Consider the following 23,975-nt stretch of genomic DNA (forward strand, 5'->3'; position numbering starts at 1 on the left):
AGACTCCCTAGTCCTGCTTCGGTCCCTCTAAGAACGCTTCAAACTTTTAGATCTGTATCCCTTCGGATCTTCTTTCTTCAACTCTTCTCAGACCCCCGAATTTCTTCAACTCCCTCGACCACCAGACCTTCTGCAGACCCTAAAATCCTTCCCAGAATTCTCTCATTCCCTTCTCAGGCCCCAAACCTTTCTCAGACCTCCAGACCCCTCACCTCTCCTTCAGACCCTCTCCGACCTCTTCCGAATGGCTTTTACACCCACCAAGCCCCCCCCCCCCCCCCCGCCCCGGGACCATCCTCCGGTCTCCCAGATCCCCTAGTTCCGTCACACTCCCAAGGCCGCCCTGAATAATCGACTCCCCCACCCTCAGCCCAGCACGTGATCTCAGAGGCCAAAGGGCCCTGCTTCCGCGTGCTCCGCGACGGTGGCTGCTCGCTGCCCATTCTGCGCAACATCACCAAGCAGATCTGCTGCTGTAGCCGCGTGGGCAAAGCCTGGGGTCGAGGCTGCCAGCTCTGCCCACCCTTCGGCTCAGGTGAGCGCCCCCTGCCTGGTCTATCTCTAGACTCGACTGCTGCGGCGCCGGCTCTAGGCCCCGCCCCCGGGCCACCGGACTCCAGGCCCTCAAACCAGACTGGGCCCTAGCCTTGGCCACGACCCCAGCCCCTGAGACGCTCAGGCCGCCTCCGGCCCGGCCCACCCCACCTTTGGCCACGCCCACCGAGACACACCCCCTGAGTCGCCATCCGCCTTGACTACCGCTAGCCCTTGAGACGCTGCCTGCCCAATCTTGTCTCCCAGCTTTGGCCAAGTCTGGAGTTCCTGAGACCCTGCCTTCAGCTTAGGCTCCTTCTTGGGCACCACCCCAGATGCCCCCCTTTCCTGAGACACTTCCCTGGCAGTCCAACTTCTGCCTAACACTAGACCCTTCAACAGACTAAACCAGACTAAACCCTCAACGCCTGTCCCTATCCTTATCCCTATCCCAAGTTAGGAAAAACACCCTTGGTCCCCCCCTTAGCCTTTAGCCCATTCTTTGGCCGGGGTACTACCTCAAGCCAGCGTCCAACCCAAACCTCTGACCCACACCCAAAGTCAAGCCCTGCTCCCCAGTCAAAGCCAGATTCTAGACTCCTCTTCTCTCATTGCCTCCTGTTTTCTCTCATTCTCTCTGCTTCTCTCCCTCCCTTTCTCGTTCCCAGAGGGTTTTCGAGAGATCTGCCCTGCTGGCCCTGGCTACCACTACTCAGCCTCTGACCTCCGCTACAACACCAGACCCCTGGGCCAGGAGCCACCCCGAGTGTCCCTCAGCCACCGGGCTCCACCCTCCACCCCTAGGCCACCCACAGGTGAGCTGGCTTCTGGAGGAGGATACGTCATCTCCAAGGGGCTGGCCTAGCCTCATAAGGGAAAGAGGAGAGAAAGGAGGGGGGACACCCAAATCCAGGTCTCCGTTCACTGATACCTCTTCTTTGCCAGGCTTTCTGCCCACCCATCGTCCAGAACCCCCACCTGAGCCCAGGCCGGGCCCTGAGCTTCCCCTGCCCAGCATCCCTGCCTGGTCTGGTCCTGAGATCTCTGAATCAGGTGCAGTAGAGGGAATCATGGGCATTGGTGGAGGTATTACAGGTGGGGATTCTAGGAGGTAGCTCTAAGGTGAAGATTCCAGGATAGGGATGTTAAGGAATGAGTGGGAAGAGAGAAAAGTTTGGACAGCCAGGTGTTGGGTAACATTAGGAGCTGATGTCAGGAGGCCTGGGTTCAAGTTCTCTGTCAATTGGGCAAGTCATTTAACCTCTCTGAACCTCAGTTTCCTTATTTGTAAAATGAGGATCATTGTGAGGATTCATCGAACCATCTCTGAAGACTCTGCCACTTAGTAAGTGCACAGTTAATATTAGACAATTTTCATGCAGAGGATACTAAGACTATATCTCGGGCAGACGGTTGGAGAGCAAAATATTCAGAAGTAGAGACTTTGGGGTGGCCATAAAGGGAATTCAGGTGGAGCATCTGATGAGTACATCCCATAATAAAGGAAAGGAGGATCAGAGGTAGAAGACTGGGCTGGGGGGTGGGGGACATCCATAAGGGTGTCTTAGGCAGAGGGGATTGTACTGGGATGAAAGGGACAGAGGATTCAGAGATGGGGGAATCCTGCCTGTCTGGACCCCCCAGGTCCCTCTGCGGGCGTGTGTCAGCGCAGTCCCCAGGTCTGCGGCCCGGGACGCTGCATCCCACGGCCCAGTGGCTACACCTGCGCGTGCGACTCTGGCTTCCGACTCAGCCCGCAGGGCACACACTGCATCGGTGAGCCTGGCAGAGGGGGTGGGCGGAGGCGGGGCGGTCGGGGGGGCTTTGCCAGTCACCTCCTGACCGGCCCCTCCGTGCCCTCAGACGTGGACGAATGTCGCCGCGTGCCCCCGCCCTGTGCCCCCGGGCGCTGTGAAAACACGCCGGGCAGCTTCCGTTGCGTGTGCGGCCAGGGCTTCCGAGCGGGCCTGCGGGCTTCGGAGTGCCTGGGTGAGAAGTCCGGCCCCCCAGCTGCGGGCCCCACCCCTGCCCCGGTCGGGCTCCAGCAACCCCCCCCCCCCAGCTTCCTGGCGCCCCTGCTCCCGCCCCGATACCTGCTCCCGCTCTCCCTTCGGCCCCACCACAGTCTCTGCCGCGCCCGCCAGCGCTTCCCGTCGGGGCCCGTCCCCGCGGTGCGACCGCCCGGCTGCTCTCGGCCCCGGGTCGGCTCCGCTCCTCCCCTGGCCCCGCCTCCTCCGTATTCGGGACCGGCTCCCGCGCTCCCCCAGGCACCGCCCGGGTCCTACGGTCCTACCCAGGCCGCAACCTCTCACCTGACCGCGCGCGACCCCAGATCCCGCCCGCCGCGCCCGAGCCCCGTCCTCACCCCGCACCGCCCCTTCCCTTGCTCCTGCCTTCCTTTTGTTCGGTCCGCGTAGCTGCTCTTCCCGCCCTGCCCCTGCCCAGGTCCTGCCCTCCCCAGACTGCCCCCCTCGCGGTCCTCTCCCCGCCTCCGCCCTGGCCGAGTCCCTAGTCGTCGTCGGGTCCTCCTCTTTCACCTGCCCGCCCTCCAGCCCTCCCTCCTGCCCTCCCGCCCACGCCTTAAACCTACCCGCTCTGGGCCCTCCTACTGCCCCTGGCTCCCGCCCCAGTCTGGCCCGGGCCCGAGTTTGGCTCCACCCCTGCTCCCCACCTCCCATCCTCCCTGAGTCCGCCGAGGGCGGGCGTGGAGGGGAGTGAGGGGGAGTGTCTGCCCCAGTCTCACCCTCCGGGTTGGTGCCTGCAGACGTGGACGAGTGCCACCGCGTGCCCCCGCCGTGTGACCGCGGGCGGTGCGAGAACACGCCGGGCAGCTTCCTGTGCGTGTGCCCCGCTGGGTACCAGGCTGCTCCCCACGGAGCCGGCTGCCAGGGTGAGGAACTGGGAGAGACAGAGGGGAGGGGGTTGGGGGAGTAGGGGAAAGCGGCAGTGAGGAGGGGTGGAGAGACTGAGCAATGAGGCAGGGGGAGGCTGATTGCTGGGAGAGGAGGGGGGACGCCACAGGTTCTAAGAACCAGACACGCAGCCTGATGGTCGTAGAGACCGAGTGACAGGGGGATGGAGAGGCCAAGTGATGGGAAACAGAAAAGCTGAGTCATGGAGGATGGAGCTGTCAGTTACAGAGAACAGGAGAACAGTGTGGAAAGAGGCCGATTGGTGGGGACTAGCGTTCCAGGAGGCCAACTGGAAGCTTAGGGATTGAAGAGGTGGAGGGATGGACGGCACGTTTGAATAATGGGGAAGGGGAGGATGTTGAATGAGGCAGACAAGGAGGCCGAGTGATGGGGACAGGGAGGCAGAATGATGAGGAGAGGAAAGTCAAAGTGATGGAGGTCAGGGAGGCGAAGCAGAGCACAGGGGTGTGGGGCAGCATAAATGTGTGACTCTGGGCCCCTTGCCCTGGGCAGATGTGGACGAGTGCACGCAGAGCCCAGGCCTTTGCGGCAGAGGGGTCTGTGAGAACCTGTCCGGCTCTTTCCGCTGTGTTTGCCCGGCTGGCTTCCGGGGCTCGGCATGTGAAGAAGATGTGGACGAGTGTGCCCAAGAGCCACCGCCCTGTGGGCCAGGCCGCTGTGACAACACGGCTGGCTCCTTCCACTGTGCCTGTCCAGCTGGCTTCCGCTCCCGAGGGCCGGGGGCCCCGTGCCAAGGTGAGGGTACTGAGTCTAAGCTCATGCCATCCCCATTGGCTGTGGGGATGGGAGAGGGACATGGTTGGGGGGCAGAGAGACAGGGTGATGGGACTGGGTGATGGAGAACAGAGGCAGAGGAGTGGAGGTACTGAGAGGGTGGGGAGGGTCTGACTCCAGAGTCTTCTCCCCTTTCTCCACCTATGAGGATGCTCTCCATTCTGCATTCCTTTTGGAATGATATTGTGCTCATGGCAGCCCGGGGTGGGGGACAACCCTGAGCTGGGGAGGGCAACGTGCAGGAGGTGGTACCCTAGCTTCACCCTGGCAGCTGGACAGACCATTAGTGGGGGAACAGAGAAGGAGTCTGTACTCCCGGGAGGTGGGATGAGCCTGGCCCAAGAGACTGCCTCCAGACTGGAATGTTGGGGTAGATGGTGATAGCAATGGAGATGATTGGGTCCAGGCCCCTTTCTCAGCCCCACTGGTTCCCTCTTCCCCAGATGTGGATGAGTGTGCCCGAACCCCCCCGCCCTGCGCCTATGGCCGGTGTGAGAACACAGAAGGTGGCTTCCAGTGCGTCTGCCCCACGGGCTTCCAACCCAACACGGCTGGCTCCGAGTGCGAGGGTGAGGCCGGGGAGGGAGGGAGGAGTGTGGATGGGTGAGGGAGGCTTTGGGCTGCTCCTTCAAAGCCACCTTTTCCCCTGCTTCCCAGATGTGGATGAGTGTGAGAATCACCTGGCATGTCCTGGGCAGGAGTGTGTGAACTCACCCGGCTCCTTCCAGTGCAGGGCCTGTCCTGCTGGCCACCACCTGCAGCATGGCCGGTGCACTGGTGAGACCAAGCCCTGGCTATGACCTTAGACCCACATCATGACCCCTGACCTGGCCCTCAATCCCCTGGACCATGACCCCCAGCATCTGACTGTGACTCGACTTAGATTATGGGTCCGTGACCCATACTGCAATCCCTAATCTGGACCTTGAATCTTGACCCTGAATGTGACTTCTGATTCTGTGACCCTCAACTTGACAGTGACATTTGACCCTATTTCACCTGCTGATAAACCCTCCCCACAACCCTGAAAGCAATTGTAAACCTTCTGATCCTAACTGTCCCTTGACCTTGAATGTGACCTGTGACCCCTGAACCTGACTGACATTTGACCTAGCCATAACTCCTGCTATAACACCTGACTCTCTGTGACCTTTGATCCTGTCTCTCTCACTGCCCCTGCCCATTCTCAGAATAACCATCTCTGGGGCCTGAGTGGGTTCATGACCCCTGGCCCTGACCCCCAACTTGAGGCAGAATTCTGGACCCTGACTGTTACCCATGACCCAAATTGGCCTCAGATGCCAGTCATCGACTCCAACCCTGATTCGCCAGAATGCCACAATATCCTTGTTTATAACACCTGACCTGTTACTCTGATTAATTTCTGACCCCAGTCCTAGTCCAGAGGCCCTTCACTGATTCCAGGATCCTGGCATAGGGAGTTCCCAGAAATCCGAACCCACAGGACACCCAGTTATGGTCCCTAGAATCAGGGACTCTTGGTCTCCCCCACCCACTTCTGCCACGGAGCCTAATATCCAACCCAAGACACTACCCACTCACTTCTCCAGACCCCTCAGCCCCAGGAGAGAATCCTTCCCGTGTCCCTAGACTGGACCCCTTCTGAAAGCCCCATACCCACAGATGTGGACGAGTGCAGTTCGGGTGCCTCTTGCGGCCCCCATGGCCACTGCATCAACACGGAGGGCTCCTTCCGCTGCAGCTGTGCACCGGGCTACCGGGCGCCGGCGGGTCGGCCTGGGCCCTGCGCAGGTGAGCAGGAGGGGAGAGGTGGGCAGGGCGGGGTGGGAGTCGGGGAGCCTGGGAGTGGGGTCTGGGTTCTCCGGGAAAGCCTGCTGGGGTGATGGAAGCTAGACCAACAGGCTATGGGTGGGGCTTGTGGGCGGAGCTGCCCGTTGGGCGACGACCCCGACCGAAGCCCCTTCTCTCCTGCACCCTAGACGTGAACGAGTGCCTGGAGGGCGATTTCTGTTTCCCCCACGGCGAGTGCCTCAACACCGACGGCTCCTTTGCATGCACCTGCGCCCCCGGCTACCGGCCCGGACCCCGCGGAGCCTCGTGCCTCGGTCGGTACCCGAGCTGGGCCTGGAGCGGGAAAGGGTGGGCTGACCCCAAGAAAATCCGGACTGGGAGAGGGCGGCGGGCGGAGTCTGAATTCTTGGACGGAGGTCTCAAAGCCACGGGGGCTAAGCCGGGCTGGTGGAGCCTCCTGGCGGCGGCCGGGGAGGGGCGGGGCCTGAGCCCGCCGGGGGCGGGGCCTGAGGGAAGGCGGGGCCTGCGGTGGGCGGGGAGACGAGGGGGCGGCCTCAGCCAGGGGGCGGGGTGAGGGCGGCGGAGGGGCTCGGCCTGGAAGGCTGAGCGGCGGCGGGGCACCGCGGTCTCGGACGCTGTCCCGCAGACGTGGACGAGTGCAGCGAGGAGGACCTCTGCCAGAGCGGCATCTGTACCAACACCGACGGCTCCTTCGAGTGCGTCTGTCCTCCGGGACATCGCGCCGGCCCCGACCTGGCCTCCTGCCTCGGTGAGAGGCCCCCGCCGCGGGATCCCTGCCCTCTGCCTCCCCTTCTCTCGCAGGCATCTGCCCTCCGCTGCCTGCCCCCTAACCCCCTTCTGACTCTCCACTCCCTTCCTTAACCCCCTCAACTTGTTCTCCTTTGCCTCCCAGCCTCCCCGGCTTCCCCCTTTTGACTGCTCTGCCTCCTTCCTCAGACGTGGACGAATGTCGCGAGCGGGGCCCGGCCCTGTGCGGCTCCCAGCGTTGTGAGAATTCCCCCGGCTCCTACCGCTGTGTCCGAGACTGCGAGCCCGGCTACCACGCGGGCCCCGAGGGCACCTGTGACGGTGAGACCCTCTCCTCCCTCACCCCTGCCCCTGGGACAAGTGGCTGGAGTCAGCTCCCTGAGGGGTGGAGGAGGAGCACCCTGCCTTCCGGCCTTGAGGGGAGGGAAGGAGCCCCCAACTGATGCTCTTAACCGTGTCCCCCTCTCTGTGGTGCAAATAAGCCACCATTGTGCCCTTGCAATCCCCCGGGGAGGTGAGCTGGGAGGAGAGGAGGAAGACCCTTCCAGAGCAGCCCTTGCGCCTCTGCTGCTCTAGCACGGTCCGCATTTTAGGCTCTACCCCAGTAAGACATCCCCAGGCAGAGCAGTTAGTTAGCGTTCTGTGCTTTCCCCAGTTCTCAGACTTCTCCAGCCCTTGGGAACGGGTAGGGTAGGGGTGGCCAGTGTCCTTGCTTCACACCCACCCTTGTCTGGTCCTCTTGTACCTCACACCTTCCCATTCCAATCAACGCAGGGTACCCCACCCCACCCCCGCCCCCTAATCTCTTGCCTGATTTCTCCACCAGGCTCCCAAAGACTACTGATGAGGCAGGGGGCTGGGGCTAAACTAAGATTTGTTTTTGCCTAGTGTGTGGGTCAGCATTTTGGGGAACAAATGAAATGACTGTGGGCTGGCTATCTTTGGCTCTCTGGCTGCCAGACCTCTGATCCATGGAAGCCCCGTTTCAAGGGACCTCATTCATTAATTCCACAAGAATTTGTTAATCACCTACTGTGTGCCAGACACTGGGGGGTACTATAGACAAGGGGTCAAACAAAATCCCGCTCTCATGGAGCCAATGGTGGGGAAGGGAGATAGGTGGGAAGAGATAGAAAATAAACATGTAAATAAACTCAAGGTTCATTCAGCAGTTTGGAGGCACCTACTGTGTGTCAAGCACAGTTCTATACCCTGGGGATACAGGGGGCGAACAAGATAGACACATGTCCCTGCATCGTGGAGGGGGATAGGTGGTGTACCAAGAAATACATGGATAATATAATATCAAGTTTAGGAAGGAAAATAGAGCAGGATAAATGGATGAGATGACAGGGCAGTGTGGGGAAGGGGTGCTGGGAGGGCTTGACCTAGACACTAGTGAAGTGAGAGAGGGAGCCACACAGATAGCTGCAGGAAGAGTGATCCTGACAGAGGCAACGGCAAGTACAAGGCCCTGAGGAGGGACCACATTTAGACTATGTGAGAAATGGCAGGGAGACTTTAAGCGTTTCAACACTTTAGAAGCTCATACTCCAAAAACAAACAAACAAACAAACAAACAAACAAACAAAACAAGAAGCTCAGACTCCTAGAATATCAGGTTTATAGACTTCTCAGGCATGGGAACTGGAAGCAGCCTCAGGAACTTGTGAATCCAGCCCTGCAACTCCCCTCCCCTCCCTCACCCCACTCTTTTGCAGATGTGGATGAGTGCCAAGAATATGGCTCAGCGATTTGTGGAGCCCAGCGCTGTGAGAACACCCCTGGCTCCTACCGCTGCACACCGGCCTGTGACCCTGGCTATCAGCCCACGCCAGGGGGCGGCTGCCAGGGTAGGTGTCCATCAGGCTTTGGGTGAGATGTGGAGGGGATAGAAGGCTCAGCAATGGCCTGACTGTCTGGTGGTTGCAGATGTGGACGAGTGCCGGAATCGATCCTTCTGCGGGGCCCATGCCGTGTGCCAGAACCTGCCTGGCTCCTTCCAGTGCCTCTGTGACCAGGGATACGAGGGGGCCAGGGACGGGCGTCACTGCGTGGGTACGGGGCTCCCGGGGGTGGGTTTGGCCAGAGGGTGGGGAAGAGGTTGGTCAGGCCCTGTTCCTCTCCAAAGCCCTGAACAAATGTGAACACACACATTAGCCTATGGAATTTAGACCTTACATCATTTCCATATCAGTCAGGAATCTCTTGTTTGCAAGCAAGAGAAACCCTATTCATTCAGATCTTGTTTTTGGGGGAGAGCTTAAAAAAATACATGTATAAAATGTATAAAATGCACACTAATCTTTTTTTTGAATGCACACTAATTTTAAGTGTACATAAACATTTTATTTTTCCCCAATGTTTTTTTTTTTAAGATTTTATTTATTTATTCATGAGAATACACAGAGAGGAGAGAGAGAGAGAGAGGCAGATACACAGGCAGAGAGAGAAGCAGGCTCCATGCAGGGAGCCTGTTGTGGGACTCAATCCCAGGTCTCCAGGATCACGCCCTGGGCTGAAGGCAGTGCTAAACCGCTGAGCCACCTGGGCTGCCCCTTCCCCAATGTTTTGTGATGAAAGTTTCTAAACATACAGCAAATTGAAAAACTATACAATGAATGTCCACACACCCATGATCTATATTCCATTATCATTACTTTATTATACTTGTCTCACATAGCTGTCTGTAATCCACCTTATTTCTGGGATCGGCTTAAATTTAAGTTGTAGGCATCAGTACACCTCTCTAAATTCTTCAGTCTACATAGTATTAACTAGAGTCCAGTAGGTGTTTTCTATTTTCATTTGAGGTTCAATTTACCTACAGTGAGCTGTATGAATCTTAGTTATATATACATATATTTTTTAAGTAGGCTCCACACCCATCTTAGAGCCCAACACAAGGCTTGAACTCAAGACCCTGAGATCCAGACCTGAACTGAGATCAAGAGTCAGATGCTTAACCGACTGAGCCACCAAGGAGCCCCAGTTATATATTCTTTTAATTTTGACAAATTCCAACACAACAGGCTTTGTTTCCTTGAATAGAATTAAAACAGTGACGTGCTGGAATGTGTTTGAACTTGAGGCATACTTGGGTCCAGGGATTCCAACAAGGCTAGCTGTCTCCCTCTCTCAGCTCTGCTTTCCTCTGTTGTATTTATTTTCAGGCAGACTCTTTTCACATGACAAAGAAGGCCCTAGCACCTGAGGACTAACATCCTTAGCCTGGCACCCCTTGAACTAATAAGGGAGGCTCTTTGATATTCCTAGCAAAAGTCCCAGGCTTAGCTTTGGCCCAGCTTGATCACCACCTGTCTCTCAGAACCAGAGAAATGCAGTAATCTGGTTGGCCATGCCTGGGACTTGTGTCCACCCCTCGAAGTAGATTTAACCCTACTCAAAAATACACGAGTTGAAAATGGAAGATCAAAGGGCTCCCAAGGGAAATTCAGGGTTTGTCACCAAAAGATAAGTGAATGATGGGGTCTAGGTGACTAAAAATACCCATTATTTTTGGATATTTCAGACTTTTAGAGCTTTAGAATCACAGACATTGCAACCATTGACTTTCCCTCCCCTTTGTCTCTTGCTCACAGATGTGAATGAATGTGAAACGCTACAGGGTGTGTGTGGAGCTGCCCTGTGTGAGAATGTCGAAGGCTCCTTCCTCTGTGTCTGCCCCACCAGCCCTGAGGAGTTTGACCCCATGACTGGACGTTGTGTTCCCCCACGAACTTCTCCTGGTAAGACTCATGTGTCTATTTAACTGATGGCTGCAGGGCTTACAGGAAAATGATGTGGTCTTACCATTCTGGGCTTGGACAGCTGCCATCAGTTAAATGTTGTTGTTTTAAATAGCAATAAACAATAGAGAACACATGGGTGCTAGGACTCTATGTCAGCCCTGTCCCTGACTCTTACCAGATTCTTTTTTTTTTTTTTCTACCAGATTCTTTTTATTCAGCAGATGTTCACAGGGCATCCACTATGTTTAGGCCCTGGGTACTAGGGACACAGTGGTGACCAGGAGAGACCACTGTCTTTAAGGGGCTCACAGTCCAGAAGGGGGCAGGCAGAGATATCACCAGATAGCGACAACCAGAGAAATCAGGGCTGGAAGGAGGAAGTCCAGGCCAGAGGGAACAAGGTTGTGATGGGGGAGAAGTGAGAGGGAGAGATGCAGAAATGGCAAGAGGTGAGAATGGGAGAGACGAGGTGAGAGGTGTGGAGTCTGGTTCTGCCTCAGTTTCCCCATCTATAACATGGGGGTGGGAGGCTCAGCCCACACTGGGCTAAAACCCCTTGTTTCCCCAGGCACATTCCCCGGCTCACAGCCCCAGGCACCTGCCAGCCCAGGTCTGCCTGCCCGGCCACCTCCACCATCCCCACCCCGCCGGCCCAGCCCACCCAGACAGGGCCCTGTGGGCAGTGGGCGCCGGGAGTGCTACTTTGACACAGCGGCTCCAGATGCATGTGACAACATCTTGGCACGGAATGTGACATGGCAAGAGTGCTGCTGCACCGTGGGTGAGGGCTGGGGCAGCGGCTGCCGCATCCAGCAGTGCCCCAGCACCGAGACAGGTGGGCATGGGCTACTGGGTGGACAGAGGGTTGAGGGTTTGGGTAAAAAGAGGTGAGCATGGGACTGGGACAGGGGACATATTTGGACATGAGCTGGGGTCCTGGGTACTGCAAAGGCAAGATCAAGCTGCCAGTCAGGTGGGTATGAGGCTGAGAGGTGGACACAAACAGGCAGGGGGCCTGAAAACTTGGGTGATGAAGGGTAAGTGGTCAGGGGGCAAGACTAAGCCCAGGGCGGGGGCCGGGTGTTGAGGGTGTCTGGGCTCAGCCTTGTGTCTGTGTGCAGCCGAGTACCAGTCACTGTGCCCCCACGGCCGGGGCTACCTGGCACCGAGCGGAGACCTGAGCCTCCGGAGGGGTAAGGCCAGACTTCGAGCCCCACTGCTCCTCAGGCCCCAGGCCCAGCTCCATCTCACCCTTGGCCCTGTTTTCTCTCTCACCCTCTTTCTGTCTCCCCCATTCCTCCCACCCGCTATGTCTCTCTACCGCCACCTTTCCCTATCTCTCCACCTCTGGGTCTCTGTCACCACCTTTGGGGTCCCTCTCTTCCCTGGTCAAGCCTTGGAGCCACACATTCCCCCCATCCGGCCGCCCCACACCCTGGCCCGCCCCCCTCTCCCTTGGTGTGGGGCGCCCCTCTGACCATCCTTCCCGCAGACGTGGACGAGTGCCAGCTCTTCCGAGACCAGGTGTGCAAGAGCGGCGTGTGCGTGAACACGGCCCCAGGCTACTCATGTTATTGCAGCAACGGCTACTACTACCATGCCCAGCGACTGGAGTGCGTCGGTAGGAGCCTCCCTCCACTTCCTTGTTTACCCCCCGCCCCCCACGCTCTACCCCGCCAGCCCCGCTCCGGAATGTGGCCACCGCCAGCAGGAAGTCCTTCCTGGAGTCTAGACTCCATCCATCACACTGTTAACGCGCTGGGGAAGTGGGAAAGGATAGAGGGCTGCCGCCTAACCGCTCCCTCCTCGCCTCCCTAGATAATGACGAGTGCGCGGACGAGGAGCCGGCGTGTGAGGGCGGCAGCTGCGTCAACACCGTGGGCTCCTATCACTGCACGTGCGAGCCCCCGCTGGTGCTGGACGGCTCCCGGCGCCGCTGCGTCTCCAACGAGAGCCAGAGCCTCGGTAGCCCCGCCCCCGGCCTGCCCCGCCCCCGGGCCTGCCCCGCCCCCGGGCCTGCCCCGCCCCCGGGCCTGCCCCGCCCCCGGGCCTGCCCCGCCCCCGGGCCTGCCCCGCCCCCGGGCCTGCCCCGCCCCCGGGCCTGCCCCGCCCCCGGGCCTGCCCCGCCCCCGGGGCCCTACCCTGCACAAGGCTCGGCCCCGCCCCCTCACGCCCTGTTTCCTCGCGGAGTCTGAAGCTCCCGGGCAGGCGGGCCTGGTGGGCAGGGTTCTCCGAAAGGAAAGGTTCCAGAGGAGCCTGCCCCTTGCCGGCCGTGCGTCCCTGCACGTGGCTGATAGCCTCTGGGCCCCCGGCTTCCGTTCGGCACACTGGGTGCGCTGGCGATTGCCTCTACCTTACAGGGTGGCCCAGGGGGATTTTATTTCAGGACCCTATGGGACCTGGTCTTACTAAGTTCTAAAGCTGTGCTTCCTGCTAGTATTTCCCTGTGTGTCTCTGTCTCTTACCACCTCTCTGGGATGTCTGTCTTTAGGTTTGTTCTCTGAATTTCTGCCACCCTCTGAATCCTTGTTTCTAAGTCTGTTTTTTTTGTTGTTGTTGTTGTTTATTTGTTGTTGTTTTGGTCTCTCTGAATCATTGGTTTCCTGTTTTTCATGGAGTCTCTTGACTCTTGGGATGTGTTTGTCTCTATCTCTTTGGGTCTTTTCATTTTGCCCACTGGCCCAAACTCCTTTGTTTTTCCACTTTCTGTTCTTACACACACACACACACACACACACACACACCAAACACCCTGAGACTTCATTCAAACAATGCTCAGAGAAGAAAAAGAGACTGCTCCAGGTCCCAGAGCCCTTCAGAGGCTGGGCGTGGAGAGAACCCTTTCAGACCCTCTCTCCCAGCCACTGGACCTCTTCTGTTTTCTCCTCCTATATGACAGCCTCATGCCAGACCAAGCTCACACTTACCTGGCACTACCTCAGAGGGCTCCTGGAAGTCAGATCACAGCTGAGGAGAAGCACCTGGTGTTAGGCATCAGGTGGCTGGACTGCTCTAAGCATCTGGGAGGACCCGATCCCACTTGTCCCACCCTGATGCATGCTGTCTCTGCCCTCAGATGACAATCTGGGAGTGTGCTGGCAGGAAGTAGGAGCTGACCTCGTGTGTAGCCGCCCCCGGCTGGACCGCCAGGCCACCTATACAGAGTGCTGCTGCCTCTACGGAGAGGCCTGGGGAATGGACTGTGCCCTCTGCCCTGCCCAGGACTCAGGTACTGCCATCTGCCTGGGCCACACTCAGGCTTAGATAGCTCCCTTAGGAGCCCATAGCTCCTCCCAAATCCTGGACCCTTAGACTTCAAATACCAGTTGCTCAGACCCCACCATCCTGGCCCACAGATCTCCAAATCCCAGTGTATTAGACACTCACTTCCAGGTGCCTAAGACCCCAAAGCACAACCCCAGAGATCCCCAAAAGCTTGGCTCTTAAAACCCCTGAGTCCACCTTGGGAACTCAGCCTCAGGCCTTAAGCCCTGGTCCTTGGTCCTCAGACCTCCAGGTCCTCTGTCTCAGACCCCCTCCTGTGCATCCTGGCCCCTTAGGTCCCCAGTAGCAGTTCCTGGCACTCCCCAGCTCTGGTCCCTAAAACATTCCCATCTTATTTCTCTAGGTCCCTAGTCTAAGATTCTATGGTTCCCCCAAATTCCAGCACTTAGGAGTTTCAGTCTCAGCTCTCGGCCTCCTAATCCTGGCTCCAGAACCCCTGATCCTGACGCCACCATCCCAGCCCCCCTCTTTGAAGCCCCTCCCATGCTTCAGCCCAAGCCCCTCCTCACTCCTCTGGGAGCCTTTTCCCACACAACAGACATGAGTGGTGGGTGCTGAGGCAAGCCAAGGCTAACCATGAGGCTCTGTTCCTATTTACAGATGACTTTGAGGCCCTGTGCAACGTACTACGCCCGCCAGCATATGGTCCCCCGAGACCAGGTGGCTTTGGACTCCCTTATGAATATGGCCCTGACCTGGGTCCACCCTACCAAGGCCTTCCCTATGGGCCGGAGTTGTACCCGCCACCTGTGCTACCCTACGACCCCTACCCACCACCTCCTGGGCCCTTTGCCCGCCGGGAGGCCCCATACGGAGCACCACCCTATGACATGCCAGACTTTGAGGATGACGGTGGCCCCTATGGTGAATCTGAGGCTGCGGCGCCACCTGGCCCAGGAACCCGCTGGCGCTATCGGTCCCGGGACACCCGGGGCTCCTTCCCAGAACCCGAGGAGTCACCTGAAGGGGGAAGCTATCCTGGTGAGCACTGCGGGGCAAGCCAATGTAGGCTGAGATGAAGAGTTAGGGGTGCACAGGGGTGGAGACAGGGAAGAGGGGGAGGGAAAGAAAGTGAGACCCAGAAACAAAAAGAAGCCAGGGGTGGGAAAGATTGGCTCAGAAAGACGGGAAAACACAGATACAGTCAGAGTGAGCGACGAAGAAGCACAGAAACACACCTGCAGACCAAGAAAGAGGACAGGGAGAAGAGCAGAGCCAGGGAAACCTGGCCGCATAGCGTCCCTGACAGCCCCGTGGCGGGACGCACAGTTTAGGAGAGGTTACAGGCCAGGGGCGACCCCACGGTGGGGGTTTAGGCCATGGAAGGCAGAGACCCTGAACCACAGAGTCCCCGCATTCTCTGCAGGCACCCTGTCTGGGCCCTACGAGGGACTGGAGGCTGAGGAGTGCGGGATCCTGGACGGCTGTGCCCACGGCCGCTGCGTGCGCGTCCCCGAGGGCTTCACCTGTGACTGCTTCACCGGCTACCGCCTGGACATGACCCGCATGGCCTGTGTCGGTGAGGGGTGACCAGAGCCTGCCTGCACCGGCAGAGGGTGGAAGCCCTGACTGGAGTGGCGGAGGTGGGGTGGGGGGGTTAGAGGGGCTGGTCAGAGACGTCGAGGGGTCGGGCCAGACCAGAGGGAACAGGAAATAACTCCTGCACAGGGACGGGGCTTGCCAGCAAAAAGTGAGGCCAGGTTGTGAGCTTGACCTCAGGGACCCGGGCTGGGCTTGAAGCAGAGCTGAGGAATCCTGTAGAATCCTGCGGTGCTGATGTCTAAGGACCCCCGTGCTACCTGGGGCAATTTGCTTGACCGCTTTGGGGAGCTTCAGTCTTCTCGTCTGTAGAATGGGAATATGCGTCATGCTGCCTAGTTTAGTTTAGACAGTAGTAAAACAAAGCGGTTACATCAAGGATTCTAGGGGAGTTGGACAGACCTCAGGCTCAGTCCAGCAACGTGCTGTACGACCCTGGACAGGTCACTGTCCCTTTAGTTTATCTCATCCAAAAAAAAAAAAAAAAAAAGAGCCGAGTTGGAGAACCCATTCCATAGAGTTGTGACCATCATCGATACTGGTTTACAATGACATTGAGCATTGAGGCCTCCGTATAAATAAACCAAGGCTCAGAAAAGAGAACGAGTTTCCCAAGGACCCACAGCCGGGAAAGAGCAGGGGAGTGGGCACTCAGAGACCCCGAGAGCTGGTCTGGGAACTCACTGGGCTGAAGAGGGGCTTGCGGGATGTTGCACTGGTCCTCAGTTTGCCCATATGTAAATGGGATCCCGGTGCCTACTGCCTAGAGGATAAATACACGGGGTGTGCTATAAGTAAGGCCTGGTACCGAGAAAGCACTGCTTGTGATAGCATCGTCGGCGTTATTTTCCTAACAAAACCCTAGCCCCTAGGGGCTACCATCCGCACCTCACGGAACACAGAGCTGCGGCACCGAGAGGCCAAGCCACCTGCCCGGGCTCACACCGCCAGCAGGGGGCGCCGCGCGGCTGGATTCGACTCCAAGCAGGAGGCTCAGCGTTCGCACCCCTCGGCCCGGAGGCCCCAGGGGCCAGACGGGCGGGCTCCAGGGCCCCCAGGCCTGAGCAGCGCCCCCTGTACCTCCTTCTGCAGACATCAACGAGTGTGACGAGGCGGAGGCCACCTCCCCGCTCTGCGTCAACGCGCGCTGCGTCAACACCGACGGCTCCTTCCGCTGCGTCTGCCGCCCGGGGTTCGCACCGTCGCACCAGCCGCACCACTGCACGCCCGCCCGGCCGCGGGCCTGAGCCTCGGCGGCCCCAGGCTCTTTGCTCGGCGCCTGCGCACGCGGGTCCCCGCCGCCGCGCACCCTCCCGCCCGCTTGCGCCCGGGAGCGCCCGGTGCCTGCGGGGCGGAGAGGAGGGACCCGAACGATGGAGGGGACGATGCCCCTCGCTGCCCCTGCCGCCCTCGGCCCTCGGCCCGTCCTGCCGACGCCGCGGGGCCCCGGGACTAGCCCACCGCCCCCTTCACGTTCCCTCTCCTTTTTATAAAAAATTTCAATTAAAAAACCCCTATTTTGTACCTTCTGCCTCTGTCTCCCTGTGTTTCTCAAAGTCTGGCTCCAGAGTTTGTTCCTGGAGCCACTAAATTACATCCTCTTTGCACCCTTGACTCAATCCATGCCTGTGTCGCTTAGCCCGCCTCGGTTTCCGCCCTTTCCCTTCTTTGTCCGTTTTTCTCTTCGTCTTTCTGTTTTCTCCCTCTTGTCTTTCTGCTTCCTTTTCTCGGCCCAAAGCTCTATGACACGGGGACATACTTTCTGTTTCTGTGCCTTTAGTTTTTTCCTATCTCTCTTGTTTGTTTGCCTTGTTTTTTGAATTTTATTTATTTATTTGAAAGTGAGAGAGAGCACAAGCAGGAGGAGCACCAGAGGGGGAGGGACAAGCAGGCTCCCCGCTGAGCAGGGAGCCAGATGCAGGGCTCCATCCCAGGACCCTAGGATCTTAGCCCCAGCGGATGGCAGATGCTTAACGACTCAGGCATGCAGGCGCCTCTTATCTGTTTTATTATCTCTCTAATCTCTGGAGAGATTCCCCCCCCCCCCTCGTGGAGCCCTGCTTCCTCTTTTCTCAGCTAGAGGGGACCCTAGATCCCCCTTACTCCCCAAGGTCAAAAGCTATCCTGGGACAAGTGGGAGGTGGTGGGAGAAGGAGTCCCTGGAGGGATGGCCAGAGATCTGGATCTCCAGTTAGGAGTTGGCTGTGGCAGAGCAGGGAGTGGCAGTCCTGGTGGGTGGCCTGGTGTGCTAGGACATTGGGAAACAAAAGTGAGCTGTGTCCGTGTGATGTTCAAGTGTCAAGCACAGACTTCCCTACTGCAGTGACCCCCGGCCTATTTCCTGGCCATGGTGGTGGTGGTGGTCGGATGGAGTCCAAAAGAACAAAAAACAGCCTGGAAAGGCATAAGTTTAGGGTACAGGGAATGGGTGGGAGTGGAAGGGCTCATTGGGCCTGAAACAAAACAACAAAATTCTCTACCTGAGTCTTTCTTCACCCACCTGTTAGTGTTAGGGTCTCAAAGTCAAATGCTTCAGGCAAATGATGTTAAAGGGGAGCAGGTGCAAGATAAAACTGAAGTGCAAAGGTGAGGGACATTCTCCTTTAAGGGCTGGGGTGGATAGGTGGACAAGAAAGGGAAACATTCCTGTTTAAAATTATATATTTTTTAAACATTTTTTTTAGAAATTTTATTTATTTATTAATGAGAGAGAGAGAGAGAGAGGCAGAGACACAGACACGGGCAGAGGGAGAAACAGGCTCCATGCAGGGAGCCTGACGTGGAACTGGATCCCAGGACTCCAGGATCACTCCCTGGGCCAAAGGGAGGCGCCAAACCACTGAGCCACCCAGGGATCCCCCCCCAAAAAAGATTTTATTTATTTATTCATGAGAGACACAGAGAAAGAGAGAGACAGAGACACAGGCAGAGGGAGAAGCAGACTCCCTGTGGGGAGCCCGATGGGGGACTCTATCCTGGGACCCCAGGATCATGCCCTGAGCCAAAAGCAGATGCCCAACTGTTGAGCCACCCAGGCATTCCTTAAGTTATATGTATATCTATATTTTATCCACCCCGTGGGGGCATATCTAGCCCATGAGCCACCAGCAGTAGCACAGCACACACACTTCAAGCAGTGTCAGTGGGGGACAGGGGCTCCTTCTTGACCTGAGCCCTCACTGCCTACGGCTGGAGCTTCAGAAGGATCCAGTTCCCAAGAGCCCCTGGTGCCACATGGAGGATCACACTAATAGTGTCTGCTCTACAGGAGCGTCAGTGGCAGTTACATAAATCGTTCTGTCAAGTGCTTAGAACGGCACCTGGCACATAGCAAGTGCTCAGTGACTGTTACAACTGTGGGCCTCTGGAGAAATGCTGAGCGCCGTGGCTGGTCAGCTGGTGAGGGCAGGCGGCTAGATCTTTACCTGCCCTCCCCGCTGGGTGACAGAGGAGGGCAGACTCTATCCCCTTCATAGGACAGTGAGGACCACCTACCAGAGCGCCTGGAAGAAAGCGAGCTCAGATCACAAGGGGCTCAAATCTCCATCAACTGGGAGATGGCTGCACAAATCCATACTAAAATCATTGAATCGTATAGTTTATTTATTTATTTATTTATTTATTTATTTATTTGAGACAGAGAGAGAGAGAGCGAAGCAGACACAGGCAGAGGCAGAAGCAGACTCCTCGAAGGGAAACCGATGCAGAACTCGATCCCAGATCCTGGGATCACACCCTGAGTCGAAGGCAGACACTCAATTTGGGACACCTGCTGAGCCACCCAGGTGTCCCAAATTGTACACTTTAATGAGTTAGTTGAATTGTAGCTCAAAAGCCATTAAAAAGGGGGGGGCATCCCGTGTGGCTCAGGGGTTTAGTGCCACATTTGCCCAGGGTGCGATCCTGGAGACCCAAGATCGAGTCCTGCGTTGGGCTCCCTGCATGGAGCCTGCTTCTCCCCTTTGCCTGTGTCTCTGCCTCTGTCTCTGTGTGTCTCTTATGAATAAATAAATAAAATCTTCAAAAAGGGGGGGGGACCTCTACAAAAGGGGTCAGGAAGTGATCCTCTAGTTCATACAGGTAACCCCACCCAAGCAGTGACCTTTATTTCATTTGTTCATTCAACAAATATTTTCTGTGGAATATCTACTTTGTTTTTTTTTTTAAGATTTATTTATTTATTCATTCAGAGAGAGCGAGAGAGAGGCAGAGACACAGGCAGAGGGAGAAACAGGCTCCATGCAGGAAGCCGGATGCGGGACTCGATCCCGGGCCTCCAGGATCACACCCCGGACTGGAGGCAGCGCCAAACCACTGCGCCACCGGGGCTGCCCGGAATATCTACTTTGTAGTAAGTTGGGGTCACAAGCAAACTTTAACCCAGCCTTAGGGGGTAGGAGCTAGGAAGGGCTCTTGGAGGAGGCGATGTGTGAGCTGAGACCTAGGTGATGTGGGGAAATGATCCAGATAAAGCAGTAGAGTGTTTGGGTGGTGAGGACAACATCTGTAAAGGCCTACAGGTAAGGAAGGCAGGTATCTTTTAACTGCCTCCTCCCCCCTCCCCCAGGTGTTTCAGTTCCTGTGCTGGACAGTGCTGGTGACGTTTTTGGTGCCAAAGAAATCCCTGGTCCCCTGCCTTCATGGAGCTCCAGTGAGGGACAGAGACATTGCCGGACATGATAATCTATTCTTTTTTTTTTTTTTTTTTTAAGATTTTATTTCTTAAAAATTATTTTATTTTATTTTTCTAAGATTTTTATTTATTTGACACTGCAGAGTGGCAGGCAGGCAGAGGGAGAGGGAGAAGCAGGCTTCCTACCGAACAGACAACAGAACACTGGGATCGTGACCCGATTGGAAGGCAGACAACCAAGGACCCTGAGATTTTATTTATTTGAGAGAAGGAGAGCACAAGTGGGGGGAGAGGGAGAAGCAGACTCTCCGCTGAGCAGGGACTCGATTCCAGGACCCTTGGATGATGACCTCAGCCAAAGGCAGTCACCTAACGGACTGAGCCACCCAGGTGCCCCGACAATCTTTTCTGGGGTAGCAGAGGGCTCAGGACCCAGATGGGGAAGATCAGAGGCCGTGGATGCCCAGAGAAGGCACCTGACCCAGTCTGAGAGAACATCAGGGAAGGCTTCCTGGAAGAAGAGACAGGGTTCCAAACAGTCTGTGTTTGGGGTCGTAGGTCCCTTTGAGAATCTGCTGAGGCTCTGGACATTCATGGAAGAAAAACACAAGCAAACTAGGAATCCCCATAGTCTCGTTCCCTCAAGCACCGCTGCCTGGAAGCCCACGTTCACCCCACCTAACCCCCACCTCCCACGACCACCTTGCTGTTATAAAAGTCCCAGGAATGGGGACGGGGTGGGGGCGGGCAACAGTGCGGGAAAACTTTGAGGTCAAATTCCGGCACCCCTCCCGCCCCTCCCCTGAGGCCTGGAAGGTGTTCCAAGGATCTAGCCTTTATCCTGCCTACATCCCCCGCACTAATCCTCGGCCCCGGCGCTTCGAGGCCCTTGGCACAAGTCGGGGACCAACGCATTCTCGTCTTGAATGTCCAGAGGGCAACAGTCCAAGCGGCCACCGCGCTCCCGGGACGAGCGCCACAGCGCCCCCTGACGGTCACCGCGCGCCGGCGCACCCCAAGCCGCTCGTGCCCCCTGGCGGCCGGTGCTCACACGGTCATCGGAGACTCCCCGTCATCAGGGACTCACCGCCCTCTGGTCTGCACAGTGGGGTCACGATCCAAGCAGGGCCGGGTATAATGGTTACACTCTTAATTAAACCTCAGATTTGATTTTTTTAAAGTGTGCCTGAATTGCAAGGATTGCAATCCGCTGCCATCCAAAATTTCAAGGATTACTACTAAAAAAAGGACAAACGATGCATAGATTGGAAGCTAGTGGAGGGAAAAGAAAGGGTAAAAAAGCCTAAGACAAATCCAAACCAAATATGCAGCCGCTTTAAAAAACCTAAATGAGGGCAGCCCTGGTGGCTTAACGGTTTGGCGCTGCCTTCCGCCCAGGGTGTGATCCTAGAGACCCAGGATCGAGTCCCCCATCGGGCTCCCTGCATGGAGCCTGCTTCTCCCTCTGCCTGTGTTTCTGCCTCTCTGTGTGTGTGTCTCTCATGAATAAATAAATAAAATTTAAAAAAACTAAATGAGAGGGGGTGGGATGCATAGCAAAAGTGGGAGAAACAGAATCACAAAGTTAAAGGTAGAAGTCAGGGATGACTGAGCCCAGGTGGCTCAGTGGTTGAGCATCTGCCTTTGGCGGGATCCAGGGGTCATTTGATCGAGTCCCACATCGGGCTCCCCGCAGGGAGTCTACTTCTCCCTCTGCCTATGTCTCTGCCTCTCTCTGTGTGTGTCTCATGAATAAATAAATGAAATCTTAAAAATAAGAAGGTAGAAGTTAATAAAATATATCCTAATCACAAACACAAAAGTGTATTCTGAGTCTAAACTCTTCTGACTGCCTCCACTGCTTCTACCTACCCCTCTGTCTCCTCCGCCTCTTAGGCTTCTCACTCCTGCCCCTGGGACTCCCAATACCCAAGTCAGATCAGATCCCTCCCCTGCTCAGAAACTTTGGCTCTATTTCACTCAGAGTAAAAGCCAGACTCACCGCTGTGCCCCTAAGACTGCACCATCTGCTTCTTTTTCCCTCATTCTCCACGCCCCCCACCCCCACCCCCAGTTGCTCCTCTCTAGCCACACAGATCCTCTTGTTCCTTTAAAATACCAGACATGTTCTCACCTCAGGACCTTTGCACTGACTGTTCCGTCTGCCCAGAGGACTCTTTCCATTTGGCACACTCCCTCATTACCAATGGAGAACGGACGAATAAACTGGGTACAGTCACACAACAGGCTCTGCAGTGAGAATTACCTCTGACTACCCGCGTTAATGAGACTGAATTTCACACGGTGGTGAATGGAAAAAGCCCCACACTAAAGAGAATGTATTTTCTGACTCCATTTACATGAAGCTCGAGGCAGGAAAGACCCATCAATTCAGCCAGACGTCACAATGATGGTGGCCTTGAGGGGAGGGGGCATGGCCTGAAAAGAGCCAGAAAGGAACTTCTTGGGGACTGGAGATGTTTCTTGGTCTGGGAGCCGATGGCACGAGTGTATTCAGTTGGTGAAAACTCCCCCTTCTGTACACTGATGGTTTGTACTGTTTTGTATGTGTGTCTACTTCGATAACCAGTCAAAAAAAAAAAAAAAAAAAAAAAAAGAACCTCCACCTTTCTCTCCTGCAACAAAAGCACATTTCCCCAGGGCTGATCCAGGCAGGCCCCACAGAGAACTCAGGGGCGGGTAGGGGCTCAGCTAGCTCAGCACTGGGGGTGCGAAGGGGAGGGATTGAGTTTCCAGAGGGATCCAGGGCCAGGGAGGTAAGGTTTCTGTGATGCTCTTGTCCTAAGTCCTGGGGTGGGGGTGGAGGCTTTGGAGAGTGCCTCCCCCTATAAGTGCTCAGAGCCCAGTGTCTGGAAGATGGGACTCAAAGCTGAGCCTTTCCTGTAAAGCAGCCATTGGAAATGCAACCTGTATTCTCTGCATGCACACACTCTCTCTGGTCTCTGGATTTCTTTTTGAGATTTTATTTATTCATGAGAGACACACAGAGAGAGGCAGAGACATAGGCAGAGGGAGGAGAGCCCAATGCAGGACTTGATCCCAGGACCCCAGGATCATGACCTGAGCCAAAGGCAGACTCTCAACCACTGAGCCACTCAGGCGTCCCGCTGTCTGTGTTTCTGTCTCTCTCCCTCCCTCCCAGTCTTGCTCTCCTCAAGAAGAAAAAAACCCTCACAATTATTTCCATAAAGCTTTATTACATAAGACTGTAACCAAAAGACCCAAGTTCAAACTTTGAATCTTGCCATAAACTTTGAATAAACAGTAGTGTTTTTTTTTCTTTTTTGTACTGTAATGTTTATTTTTAAATTCTTTTTTACTGGCATGATTTTATATATATGAGGTTCAAGAAAAGAAAATGTCCACTCTGCATTTTTTTGGTGGCCATTAATATTGTTCGTTTCATTTTCTGATTCTTACTGGAAATAATTTTGTCATATAGGGCATGAGGGCACTTGGCAGGCCTCTGTGATATCCCGTTGGACACGGAAGGGTATGGTGTGATTTAAGAAGGGAGGGAGGGGAAGTGGGTTCCAGGTGAAACAAAGGAAGTCTAGAGGCCAGGCAGGGACCCAGGTGGGCCAGCCCCTGGGGTCTTTGCCTGCTGGGAGTCTCACTGAAGGTAGAAACCACAGAACATAGTGTCTGGATGGCTTTGGGGAGAGAGGTGGGAGGAGCCCAGGAGTGCTGGGTGCTCTGTGCAGGCGCAGTGCCTGGATCAGGTGAGTTAGTCTAGGGTGCTGAAAATAAAGGAGGGGGACCTGGATGGCTCAGTGGTTGAGCGTCTGAATTCAGCTCAGGTCATGATCCCAGCGTCCTGGGATGGACTCGCGCACTGGATTCCCTGCAGGGAGCCTGCTTCTCCCTCTGCCTATGTCTCTGCCTCTCTCTGTGTCTCTCATGAATAAATAAATCTTTAAATTAAAAAAAAAAAATAGGGATCCCTGGGTGGCGCAGCGGTTT

General features: G+C 56.2%; 1 protein-coding gene across 7 annotated transcripts in view; it reads left to right on the forward strand.

Annotated features, from left to right (window-relative positions):
- Positions 1-16,887, forward strand: part of LTBP4 (latent transforming growth factor beta binding protein 4) — a 28,134-nt gene extending 11,247 nt beyond the window's left edge. For all 7 annotated transcript variants that reach the window (XM_026010008.2, XM_026010009.2, XM_026010006.2 and 4 more), the window contains 24 exons: positions 371-535; positions 1,203-1,349; positions 1,480-1,587; positions 2,179-2,310; positions 2,398-2,523; positions 3,299-3,424; positions 3,960-4,202; positions 4,685-4,810; positions 4,899-5,018; positions 5,886-6,014; positions 6,203-6,328; positions 6,661-6,783; positions 6,972-7,103; positions 8,504-8,635; positions 8,715-8,840; positions 10,385-10,531; positions 11,103-11,369; positions 11,656-11,727; positions 12,027-12,155; positions 12,353-12,499; positions 13,611-13,763; positions 14,420-14,800; positions 15,186-15,338; positions 16,451-16,887. In XM_026010008.2, the coding sequence (XP_025865793.1) occupies positions 371-535; positions 1,203-1,349; positions 1,480-1,587; positions 2,179-2,310; positions 2,398-2,523; positions 3,299-3,424; positions 3,960-4,202; positions 4,685-4,810; positions 4,899-5,018; positions 5,886-6,014; positions 6,203-6,328; positions 6,661-6,783; positions 6,972-7,103; positions 8,504-8,635; positions 8,715-8,840; positions 10,385-10,531; positions 11,103-11,369; positions 11,656-11,727; positions 12,027-12,155; positions 12,353-12,499; positions 13,611-13,763; positions 14,420-14,800; positions 15,186-15,338; positions 16,451-16,605 (3,665 nt within the window). In that variant the 3' untranslated portion in view covers positions 16,606-16,887. The remainder of the gene's footprint in view (positions 1-370; positions 536-1,202; positions 1,350-1,479; positions 1,588-2,178; positions 2,311-2,397; positions 2,524-3,298; positions 3,425-3,959; positions 4,203-4,684; positions 4,811-4,898; positions 5,019-5,885; positions 6,015-6,202; positions 6,329-6,660; positions 6,784-6,971; positions 7,104-8,503; positions 8,636-8,714; positions 8,841-10,384; positions 10,532-11,102; positions 11,370-11,655; positions 11,728-12,026; positions 12,156-12,352; positions 12,500-13,610; positions 13,764-14,419; positions 14,801-15,185; positions 15,339-16,450) is intronic.
- The last annotated feature ends 7,088 nt before the right edge of the window (positions 16,888-23,975 follow it).

The sequence above is a fragment of the Vulpes vulpes genome, chromosome 1 (genome assembly GCF_048418805.1).
Source record: "Vulpes vulpes isolate BD-2025 chromosome 1, VulVul3, whole genome shotgun sequence".
In the NCBI taxonomy this organism is placed as follows: Eukaryota; Metazoa; Chordata; class Mammalia; order Carnivora; family Canidae; genus Vulpes; species Vulpes vulpes.